General features: G+C 36.7%; 1 protein-coding gene across 7 annotated transcripts in view; it reads right to left on the reverse strand.

The window, feature by feature from the left end:
• Nucleotides 1–131: 131 nt before the first annotated feature.
• The window catches only part of SPICE1 (spindle and centriole associated protein 1), a 68373-nt gene continuing 55784 nt past the window's right edge, over nucleotides 132–12720 (reverse strand). For 6 of the 7 annotated variants that reach the window (XM_047724939.1, XM_047724943.1, XM_047724925.1 and 3 more), the window contains exons 14-18: nucleotides 8680–9170; nucleotides 6393–6576; nucleotides 3766–3868; nucleotides 2741–2828; nucleotides 133–1350 (exon numbers count right to left, since the gene is read on the reverse strand). In XM_047724939.1, coding sequence (XP_047580895.1) covers nucleotides 1297–1350; nucleotides 2741–2828; nucleotides 3766–3868; nucleotides 6393–6576; nucleotides 8680–9170 — 920 coding nt within the window. In that variant the 3' untranslated portion in view covers nucleotides 133–1296. Of the gene's footprint in view, nucleotides 1351–2740; nucleotides 2829–3765; nucleotides 3869–6392; nucleotides 6577–8679; nucleotides 9171–12720 lie in introns of all 7 variants that reach the window. The other variant, XM_047724946.1, reaches the window with a different exon arrangement.

A 12720-nucleotide genomic window follows, 5' to 3' on the forward strand; every position in this document is an offset into this window, starting at 1 on the left:
AAAAACTTCAAAAATTAAAAAAAAACCACACACACAAAAACAAAAAAACAATGCATTCACAGACCAAGAAGAAAACTTGACATTTCAATATTAGGAATGGTATTAAAATGGCTTTATATTCCAGGCAGGGATAGTATTTATTAAACACCAAGTTTTTAAAAAGTACATTACAGATGGAAGAACCTGCAATAATGCAAATGAATACAGATGACTTCACGTAAATAACATCAATGATACCAGGGAAGAATTATATTTTTGCCACCACAAGGAAGAGGCCCAAATGAAAGTTGCATTTGACACTTCAAAGAATACGAATAACTCAGGAGGGACAGTGTTGTCTGAGAAAGTTCCCCAAGTAGTTTCAATGTGTTTCCCCTGCCCTACTCCCACTACACCAGGTTGAGAATTCCCATCCCACAGGGAAAGAACAGAGATAATTTTAAAAGGAAGTTTAAAATAAAAGCCAGTGTCTGAGAGCCAAACAGGTGCTTTGGAGAAAACAATCTTGAATGTGTTGTAGATTCAGGGCTGGGAAAGTTGACAGCAAACTTTTGTACTGATTTCTGTTTCAAACGCTAAATATACCAATAAATCAATGTCACTGCATTTAGACACAAGCTCTATGATCATTATTTATTTGACGTACATTACAATTATTGATGACATTTTCCCAAAGCCTATCTAAGAATTTTATAATCTATACATCCACTCTTAGCTGCATAAACAAATGTGAATAGACCCCCCGCACCTATTTTTTAAAGCTGTACATTCCACTTGATGGAAAAATCCATGGACAACAGTAACTTCTTACCCAAAAAGAAATCAAAGGGAGGGCTTAATTTTTCTGAAAGCCAGACTTTAATCACCCAGAGCCATTTTATTATAAGTTATATACAAAGCAACTTAGTTCTTTAGGAAAAAATAAAAGAAATACATCACTTAAGATATACTAGACAAAAAAAGAAAACCTGAATAAAGATGAAAAAGGTAAAAATGTATTACTCAGCAAAACCTTACAATACTTATGAAATTATGAGAATATAAAACTTCAATTTCCCTAAAATCAAAATTTAATTCACAGAAGGTTGTACATTGGTTAGTTGTTGGAAATCTATTTGAAAAGATCCAAGATTTAAATAATTGCTTTATTCTTTGTTCCATAAGTACTAAGTTACAAGATCTTTGTAGGTTTTACCTAAAAGGACAAGAAAACCTGAAAACAGAAGCAGGGAAAGAAAGGGGAGTGGGAGCTCAAGAATATACTGCTGAAAACAAATTCTATACAACGAACTTCACTTATGACACATGGGTAGAAAGAGCAAACCAGCCTTCTTCATTCTGTTTTTCCATCTGTTGAACAAAGATGCAAGGTGGATTTAGAAAGTAATCAGAAACATGAACCCAGTCAAGGTTTATAATTATTTAGACCAAGTACATAGAATCAAAGTTATCCTATGTCATCACAGGATACTGAAAATTAAACTGCTACTGGCAATTTTTATTTCCTAACAAAGCCACTCCCAAATAACTGATTCCCCTGGTCAACAGATCCCCTGATTGATTGAGGAAACCTAAATTTTAAATAAAAGATGAATCCAGTATTTTATACAAACTATAGGTACAAACTTTTAAAATAGCCAAGTTATTTGATCTTAGTAAATTAAATTTGTTACTAAATTCCAGAGACTAAGGGCAAATTATATAAAACAGTCTACTTTAAAACTTTTTTAGGGGCGCCTGGGTGGCTCAGTTGGTTAAGTGTCTGAGTCTTGATTTCAGCTCAGGTCATGATCTCAGGGTTGTGGGATGGAGCCCCATGCTGGGCTCCACACTCAGCAGAGAATCTGCCTGAGGTTCTCTCTCCTCTCCCTCTGCCTCTACCTCTCTTATGTGTGTGCACACACGTGTGCTCTCTCTCTTTTAAATAAATAAGTAAATCTTTATTTAAAAAACTTTTTTAGGATATAGGAAACAGCAAAGAACAAATCTTGTAGTGCTAGACAATTGGGATATTTGAGAATAACAATCTGGGCTATAAATACTCAATATTTACTGAAGCACTCACTATCTACAGCAAATCAGAACACATGAAGAATATGTATGACACTGATTAACCGCAACTTCTCTAACCAGTGGCACACTCAAATACAGCACACTAGGGTAAAGTGACAAGAAAAGTGGCCCCAGGGCCCAGAATATCCCAATCCCACACAGCCAAAGCAAGCACCAAGGGACTTCAAGTCACGCCTGTATGTCCTGTCGCATTACTGGAATGCTTTGCCTGAAACCAGTGATTTCCAGTGTATGTTGAAATCCTATTGAATTTTACCTTATTCCTTAGCTACCCTAGAACACAAAAGAAACTATATGGCTTAATGGTTTTTTTCTAGTAAAGGTGAATTAGGAATTCTTTTCTTCTGAGAATTTTATGTCACCTGTAGGATAACAAGACCAATTAAGAATGGAAATCGCTCGGGGCGCCTGGGTGGCTCAGTGGGTTAAGCCTCTGCCTTCGGCTCAGGTCATGATCTCAGGGTCCTGGGATCAAGTCCCACATCGGGCTCTCTGCTTGGCAAGGAGCCTGCTTCCTCCTCTCTCTCTCTCTGCCTGCCTCTCTGCCTGCTTGGTCTCTCTCTGTCAAATAAATAAATAAAATCTTTAAAAAAAAAAATGGAAATCACTAAATCAACCACCTTCCCTGACCCCTATACAAATTTCACAATTACATTTTATCACATACCTTTGTTCTTGAATTAACAGGTGTGAATCGCCCACTTCCTGAGGTGGCGTTTAATGGAGAACAAGAATTACTAGTAGCCCCTGAAGATCTATTTATGAGAAATAAAAGAGTGAGAGTGTGATCTATCATCATTAACCTTCAAAAATTATATAAGACTGACAAATCTCAGTACTGGCAATGGCTGAGTTAAGTCTAAATGAGGTAATTATTTGTAACATATTTTAACCACCCTAAGTTGTTTGTTTGTTTGCTTTTAATTAATAGACTTCCATTTTTAGGGCAGTTTTAGGTTTACAAAAGGACCAAATGTAAAGTACAGAGAGCTCCAATATAGCTCTCATCTCCCCCACAGTTTCCCCTATTATTAACACTTTGCATCAGGTTACTACATTTATCACAACTGATGAGATAATATTGATACAGTATTCATTAAATCCATAGCTTGCATCAGGGCTCACCCTTTTGTTATACATTCTATGAGTTTTGACGAGTATATAATGACAATTTCCACCATCAAGTATCATGCTGTAACATTTTGAACATTAAAGGGGAAAGATGCATGTGCAAGGGCAAGGGTAAGGCTGGAAGAGTAAGGAGCCCTGGAACAGCACCGCAGTGTCCACCCTCAGTGCCATCTTTTACCAACCATGTGACCCATCTAAGCAAAACACTCAAGTAGCTCAATGAGCTTCAGTTTATTATAAAGGAGAAAAATGCTACTGGTCACTTTACCCACCCTGTCTGTCAGAGGTTATCTCCTAATTTTATAACCTATAAAGTGCTCCATATATGTACTATTATCCTATTTTTGTTCTTAACAGCCAACCCACACTGTTCTACTTAAGGCCTATTCCTCACTCCTCTTCTTTTTCCCCAGAAATTCTTCTCTCCAATTGCTTTATTTTCTCTACACGAGTGAGTCTGTCTGAACCTAAGTTAGATACTATACACTTTCTTTTTTCACAGATAGAATGAAAAACCACATTTTTTATTTTTTAAAGTAACTGTTCACATTGTAACCCTACCTTCTGGTATTTATCCCACTGGTAGGAGAGACAGTACTGCATTTTGAGCTTTCTGGGGCTTCAGCTCCTGGAACAGATACTTCAATTGTCCTCTTTCCTCCTTCTAAAATATAAAAATAAATATTAATTTCATTATCTTTCATTAAAATAAAATGAAAATTTAACTTGATTTCTATCTTACTGCAAATTGCGCATTACAAATTTGGAGGTTCTTTCTATATTTTCATTATGGCCCACAGACACCTTTGAAGGATTTTTTTGTTTGTTTGTTTCTCAAAATGAACTGTGAGACAAGAAACTTTAGTTACTAGTGTCAATTCAGTAGCATGCCAGTTCATAGAAAGCCAGAATCTTCAGACAAGTGGTATCATGTCAGATCTGGAAGTGAAAAACAGAAATTAAGAGCTAGCCCTAAAAATCTTAAGATTTTTGTCACAAAGAACTTATCTAAAATTTTCAAAAAAATTAAAAAGAAAAAGGAAAATTTCTGAAGTCATTCAATAAAAACTTTAAATCCCCTAAATCTATTACACTATTAGATTCCTGAAGGCATTAGCTTAGGAAGGGAAAGTTGGCTGAAGAGCTCATATAGCCAATGGCAAGTATAATTGTATTCATTTTCAATATTTCACAAGTAGATTATCACTTAACAAATATTTACTATCTACTACTAATGAAAGACTTAATGTCTATCCTGGGCAGTTTCACAGAGGCTCCTAGGAATCAGTACTTAAGAGCTTTATTGGGTAATGAAATCATATTTAATTGTATGACATATTCCTCCATTACCCTAGAAAACAAAAGAGGTTTTGCATGGCATATGACTATTTATATCTTTATCATCACAGTGCATAAAGGTACCCATGAAACCAAAAATTTTACTTTTAAAAAGGAATATCTTGGAGAAATCATCAAAAAAGAGTATTTTGGAGATATAACCACTGGAATGAAAAGAACTCCATTTAGGGGCACCTGGGCGGCTCAGTGGGTTAAGCCTCTGTCTCTGACTCAGGTCATGATCTCAGGATCCTGGGATCAAGCCCCGAATCAGGCTCTCTGCTCAGCTGGGAGCCCGCTTCCCCCTCTCTCTCTGCTTGCCTCTCTGCCTACTTGTAATCTCTCTCTCTGTCAAATAAATAAATAAATAAAATCTTTAAAAAAAAAAAGAATGCAGTTTGCAAATTTACCAATTTGTTTTAGAACTTCAGACAAATCACTTCTTTTCCCTCAGTTTACTTATGTATCAAAAAGCTATAAGACCAGCTCTGTATACTCCCAGGGTGTGTTGAGAACTAATTAAGATAATAGAAACAAAGTACTTTTAAACTTAAAGAACAACTGAAACAGAAGATGTCTAATGTATTACAAAATTATTCTTAAGAGTAATTTGGCTTATTCTTCTTCATTGCACTTAGCGCTAAAGACATTATCTCCTAATGCTGGACAGGGATTTGTCCTGTTTGAAGCAGTTTTCCAAAGGCCCAGAGCAGGGTGGCAGGTAGTAGATGTTCAAACGTATCGAGTGCTTTAATCAGAAGTTGCCTCTACACTTCATGACTATGAAGAAGCTAGAATAAGCAAAGAGAAAAGACCCTGGGGGAATGCATTATCTGTCATTTTCATGTAATTTTCAAGAGTCTGCTTTCTAGGTCTGGAGTTTGAAAAAAGAAATGATTTGTAACTGAGAGAAAAAGTCTTATAGGGTAGGTGGGTGGGAGGATGGGTGAAACAGGTGAAGGCGATTAAGAGCACACTAAGTAATCACTGAGTAATGTAGAGAATTGTTGGATCACTGTATCATACACCTGAAACTAATATAACACTGTATGTTAACTATACTGGAATTAATAAAAAAATTTAAGTCTTATTGGCAGATACCTTAAAGATAGCTTACTTCAACCAGCCTCAGGACAGATGAATCCGTCTAAAACACCTCAGAGAACACACTACTTAGGATATAATTATTTTCTATCCCTCACAATTAGAACCTTCTTTTATACGGGGCCAAAATTAGTCTCTCTATAGCCTTCATACAGCTCTATCCCTTGAGGGTCTTAGTAATTCAATTTTTGCCAAAGAAAACTTAAGATCTACTTCATTTCATCCATACTTTTTTGTTTGTAAATGTTATGACAACTAATTTTTCAGTCACTAGCCTATTATTCAGAAGCCCCTCTGGTTTATCACACTCCTAAATAAAATAACAGAATGGGAAGTTTAATTTACAAATAAAAATGTTTTAATTGGTTTTAATAAAATAACTTGTAATTTGTTGCTGATGAAATTCTAAATTATCATTTTGATGCTAATGTTTTATACTTAGCCACTGCATAGGTCCTAAGTGAATCATACACTATAATGAATCCCATTTACACATCAGGCAACTTAAGAACTTAGATACCAAAGATTAACTGCAGGCACCATGGTACAGCTTTCTACCAGGAGAGTGGCCTTCTAGTCTTATTTCTGTCACTTATTCTGAGACTTAGGTCTGTTTCTTTCAATGTGAAATTGAAGACATTGAAATATATGCTTTGAGATTTCTTTCAGCTCAATATATACTTGCAAAATCAAGAAAGTAAAAACTCTCATGTGTCTGGCTTTTAAATCATGAATTTGTGACCAACCAGTCCATGCTCTGGGAGGTGATGGAATGGGTGATACTGGTGGAGAGGAGAGATTCAGACCAATAAGTTTCTGCTGCTCTATTAACTGCAAGAGTTTTCCACGAGCCTCCATACTCTGCCGATTCAATTCTGCAATCCGCTCCTCCATGCTACTTGATGTTAGAGGTTGTGTTGCTGGAGAGGTCTTTAAAAAAAAAAAAAAAAAAGGCACAAATTCCACATTAAAAACAATCCAAACAATTTTAACTTTTTGTAAAACTGAGCTCTTCCACTAAGAGCCAGCTAGTTAGTATTCACGGCCCTTACTATATGTAAACTTGAATAGTAGGCAAAGAATAAAAGTCATTTAATTGAAAAATTAGGGCTAAAGGAAAGGAATACCAATCTTCTGATACTGGCACCACATAATCCCTCTAGTCCCACTGTCCATGGAGAACGTCTGTGGGACAAAGCTTCCCTTTATCTCTTCATGTTTGTTGAGGTACACAAAAGGTCCCATGAGCAAAGAGAGTACTACTACTGACCTGACTTCTAAGTAACAGGTCTATTAATGATAGATCTGTGGTGTGAATCTCAGTATAGAAAAGAGGATCTGTTATCCTCGAGAGATGCTTCTACCATCCCAATCGTCATACACGTACCATGAGTTATTTGGCAAAGATTTCTAGGAATCTTATCACTCTTCTTGACCAGGGGTCAGCCACCCCAAGCCATGTTTGGCCTCAGATATCTAATTTGAGAAATGTGGTGACTAGAAAAGAATATGAAAGGTAGAGTAAAAAAGCCACCCAAGGAATATAACATAAATTTAATATGAAAATTCCTGAGACGAATTCATGTGTCATTCTTGATTATTTCATCTAGTTAAATACGTCTCTTTGAGGAAAAAAAAAATTCCTAATAGAAATCACTAATTTGTAACATACATTCATTAATTTTAAAAAAGAGAGATAAACAAAACATTTAAAGATCACTCTGAAATTCAGATTATGACAAAGAGAGTGGTGAAGACAATAACAGATTATCCTCACTAGCCTGATCTGTATACTAATTAGAAAAGCAGGCAAGCTCAATTTTCAGCTCTGTTGCCTTTTTAAAACCAAGAGCTAGTTACCTGCTTCAAATAATTGTCAAAATTCCACAAATGCAGAAATACCTCCAATGACTCAAAATTAAGGCAATCTGTACTTATACACATCTATACCGATGGCAGCTGCCCACTCCTAATACTTCTTCCTGGTAAAAGATTGCCAGTCCCCTCTGACTATTACTCTGTGACTCCACACTCATACTGCCCTTATTTCCCGTGAGTCTGTGCTGACAGAGGTGGCCCTTAAGCCCACCCCCATCTCTTCCTAAACTTCCTCATGGAAGCCCTCAATCTATCATTGGTAAAGGCCTTTATAGAAGCAATCACCTCTGGAATCCTTAATCCATAAAGCTGCCCAGCTCCTTCCCACTGCTAAAAGACTGTTCCGTCTGCTATCAGAACCCTGACAGGAGCCACTGTGGCTCACAAAGTGGTAAAAGGACATGTCTCCCATCACTGGGACCAGCATAAGAACATGTTATAAACAGTCACTAGCTGGACTTTAGAATCCCTTTTCTCCCCATGAACAAGAAAATGAAGATTTAAGTTACCTGGTTAGCCTACAAAATTCCTTCACTATAATAGGCAGACTTTTCTATTCAAAGCATAATCCTCAGTCCGGTACCATCTGAGAACTTGTCAAAAATGCACAAGTACTATCTCAGAACTGCTCAATCAGAAACTGCATTTTAGCAAGATCTCCAGATGATTCATACATACATTAAAGTCTGACTTTAATAATCCTTTAAAACATCATTTCTACAGGAAAATGCATTGTGTGTCCTAAAAAATTAACTCCTCATGAATTGAGGCCCAGCTACACATAATTCTCTTGTATGAGCCCTATGAGAATAAAAATGCTTTCAATTAAAATGTAGCTGAATAGCAGGCTTTCAAACTCAAACTAATTTTGCATTTTATATTTATAACTTCATCTGCAGCTTAATTTCAGCTTTTCTAAACATTTTACCTTTGTCTTATTTTCCTCATTCATTTTCATCGTTTTCTATTTTATGTTGTCCTCTTTTACTGTACGTGTTAAATAAACTGATAAATAACTTTTCTTTTTTTTTGTGATGAGGACATGACAAAGCATAAGCCTTCTAGTAGCAGCCTCAAAGATATCCAGGAACCCTTTGTTCCAGCAAAGTACTTAAATTCCTAAATGTCCTTAGTCAACCCTTAACTGGTACTCACTGCAGTCATGTTGCTCACATGACTTGTCTCTTGTTTGTTTAATTCCCGAACTCCATCCCCTTGCTCTCCTCCTGGCCCAATAATATTATTCAGATGTGCCTTGATAGCTGAATTCTGCAGGGTCAACTCAGCAATTCGTGCCATGATGTCTTTTCTTTGTATTAATGCTTCACTTGTTCTAAGCTGCTGCCCGTCTCCCAGTACCGGGGTCTCTTCTGAGTACTCGGGGATTCTGGCCTGCTGAGTGTTTGAATGGGAACTACAGAAGGGCTGGGAGAGGTTAACAAAAGGAGCCTGGGCTTTGTTCTCCAGATCTTCCCCCATGTGAGACACCCTCCACCTCTGAGTGAAGAGACGACTCTCTTCACTTGAATTCTGATTGTCTGTGTCAGTAGGGAAGGCCGTCTTTTCCCAATTTTGTTCCTTCTCAATGATTTCCACAGTTGGAGGAATTCGTGGAGCAGGACGAGTTTGAACAGTCCTCCTCAATACTGTAGATAAAATTAAAACAGAATAAACATACATCATTTAGCCACAGACTGGCTCTAAAATCATCTCATTACTCATCATGGTAGTTAGAAATGTATTTCAAGAGAAGGGTCTGGTTTCTGAGTGCCTAAATTATTTTAGCAGGGAATATACCACCAATGCCACCTCAAACAATCAAATACAGAGACTTTTATATTCCTTAAGGCTTTATCAGTATCCTTATAAAAAAAAAAGTCTGCCAAGTTCACATTTTAATACATGTATTAACTCGTATCTGGGAATACTGGGGGTGTAGGGAGTATAAATACCTACTGTAAACTGAAGATAGGAAAGGCGTCTCTGAAGAAGTAAAATTTAAAAATGATTACATATGTGGCAGAAAGCAGAGCAAAGAATAGTACAGGCAGAGAGAACAACATATGTGAATGCCCAAAAATAGGAAAGAGCAAAGAAATGAGGCCAATTTAGTGTAATACAGTAACAAGGGAGAATGGGAAAAATATGAGATTGGAGAGGTGTACAGAAATATTTCTCACTCAAGCCATGTTTGGAATTTTGTAATTTAATCCAAGATCAATGAAATATGGAGAAGGTTTGACAATGACTCAATTTATATTTCTTAAATGCTGTGTTAATTGGAAGATCCAAGAATGGAAGTAGGGAGACCAGTAAGCCATTGTGGTAGTTTAAGAGAAAGATGATGATAGCTCCAACGAGGGTATGTTGGCTATAGAGATGGAGAGAAGTGGGTATACTTGAGAAATATTTTGGCAATAGAACCAAGAGTGATGAACTGGAAGCGGGGAGTAAGGGAAACACACAGATCAAGATGGCATGTGCAACTGAGTGGGCAGTGATACGATTTACAGAGATGGAGAAGATAAGAACAGATTTGGGGGAAGGGAAGCTATCAAGAATTCCACTTTGAACAGGATAAGTTTAAGTGCCTGATGATTTATCCAAATATTCCCCCAGGCAAATGGGCTCATGGGTCAGAAACTTAAGACTCATCTAGGTGAAGATACAAAACTGGAAGTCACTGGCATATAGACAGTATTGGGAGCAATGAGAATGGTTGAGATTATTTAGAGAAAAAAAATTGAACAAGAAAAGAAACCAATACCGACACATGAGAAAATCAACATGCAGAGCTGCATAAAGAGGAGAAGCTAGCAAAGCAGACTGAAGTGGGGCAGCCAGAATGGTTAGAGAAATATTACAAGAACGTGGTATGAAGGAAACCAAAAGGGAGTGGTTAACCACATACAATACTACTGTAAGACCTAGTAGAAACACAAAGAAACACAAAGAAGAAAAGTACACTGGAGTTACTAACCTGAAGGCCACTGAAGCCCATAGCAGGAGTAGTTTAGGGGAAATGACCTAATAGAGAAAGAACTGGGGAGACAGATGCTCCTAGTTCAAGACTACAGACTCACCTTCTTTCACTGACAACAAGGAAATTAAAAAATTAATAAACTCATATCAGTGAAGATTATGATCTAGGAAGAAAGTCATTAGCAAATGAGATTATTTTGACACATTTCTGAAAGACTAAAAGTGGATGGGAAGTGTATGAAAGAATGAATTGAGCAGAAGCCACAGTTTAGAACATGTATATGTTACAAGAAAGTGATAGGTAAAAGCCAGTCTTTCTGGGAGAACCGGAAAAAGGCCACTAGTTCAAAGCCGACTGTGCAGAAGGAGAAAGTGAGAAGTACGCTGAAAATTGGAGAATAACTTGAAAGTTAATCTACTTTATTGTTATGTTGGTCAAGCTGTGCTGCCTACTCGCCCCAGTCATCCTCAAAAGTGAAAAAAATAGCATTGGGGAGGGCAATTGTGGTAGCCCCAGTGAAACAGCTGGATCCTACTTACATACCCTAAAAGCAAGCTGGCAGTTAATGAAGCGTGTCCATATATCAAAGCAACTGCTGAACGGAAAGTCTATTGGGAAAAAAGACCTAGGCCAACCTACACCCCAGGAGAGAAAACCTATGCCAACTACCTATAACATTCGGTCCAGTCCTTTATTCTTAACTATGATAGGCAATGAAGGATCACCAGACATATAAGGAAAATCAACAGCACAAAACAGAAAAACCAGGATAGGAAAACAGAACAAAAGACAGAAGATGAGAAGGGAAAATTCAGATACAAAAGATAATGTAATAAAATTCTAAAGGGTATACTTAGAACAGAAGGAAAATTCAGATACAAAATATAATATAATAAAATTCTAAAGAGTATACTCAGAACAGAAGGAAAATTCAGATACAAAATATAATAAAATTCTAAAGGGTATACTCAGAAGAGAAGGAAAATTCAGATACAAAAGATAATGTAATAAAATTCTAAAGGGTATACTCAGAAGAGTGTTTCTGGAAGATAATGCATTTGCTTTGTTTTGTTGTGCTGTTTGTTGTTGTTGTTATTTTTAATTTTTATTTATTTATTTGAGAGAGAAAGAGAAGTAGACTCCCTGCTGGGCAAGGAGCCTGGCTCCAGAATCCATCCCAGGGCCCTGAAGCCATGACCTGAGCTGAAGGAAGCCGTTTAACCAACTGAGCCACCCAGGTGCCCCAAGATAATGCATTTGTAATAAGCATCAAAGAAAAAAGGACAATCAAACACTATGAAAGGGCTGTTGCTTAGAAATTAAAAATATAACTTGGTGAAATTTTAAAAAAAATAAAAGACAGGGTTGAATATAAAGTGAAAAAAAAAAAAAATCTTCCAGAATATAAGAAGGAAGATATAAGGCTAAATACATAAGAAAATGGTCCAGAAGGTCAATATACTATTTTTTAAAACTGCAGAAAGTCATGTGTCTTCATGTCCAAAAGGTCCCACTGGTGCCTCATAGTGCAATGAGAGAGGGAAAAAGAAAAAAGAAAAAAGAAAAAAAAAAACCCACACATTTAGACACACCTTATGCAAGGTCAGAATAAAAATAAAGGAATTCTAAAGCTTCCACAAAGAAAAAGTAGGTCAAATACAAAGAAATAAAAGTTAGATATTACATCACACATCTGAACTGCAATACCAGATAGTAAAAATCAATAGAACAATGCCTCAAATTTCTCAGGGTAAAGGATTATGGACCTAGAATTCTATATCTAGGCAAATTATCAACCAAGTATAACAGAAAAAGGAAAAATGTTCTCAGATTTTTAAGAACTTAGGGATTTACCTTCTATACACTCATTCTAATGATTTCTTTCAGAAACCTGAGGGAGAAAACCAAAGAGGAATAAATGGAATCCAGGAAATAGTAGATATAACCCCAGGAGTGTGACCTTAGCAAGTCTCAGGATAAGAGGTATGTGGCGGACCCGAGTGAGCAATCAGTGCAGATTGGAGCCGGTGGAAGAGCTCTGGGAATTATCTCTGGAATGAAAGTGAATTCCATGCCACACACAGTATAACTAAAGGACCAGAAGCTATCATTCATGTGTAAACAAGAGAGTAAAGCACATTATTCTTGTGTAAACAAAACTCCAGGCAAAACAAAAACTAAGGAAGAAAGTCAGTATAAATATAGAGCAAACT

This window comes from Lutra lutra, chromosome 1 (assembly GCF_902655055.1).
Source record: "Lutra lutra chromosome 1, mLutLut1.2, whole genome shotgun sequence".
NCBI lineage: Eukaryota > Metazoa > Chordata > Mammalia > Carnivora > Mustelidae > Lutra > Lutra lutra.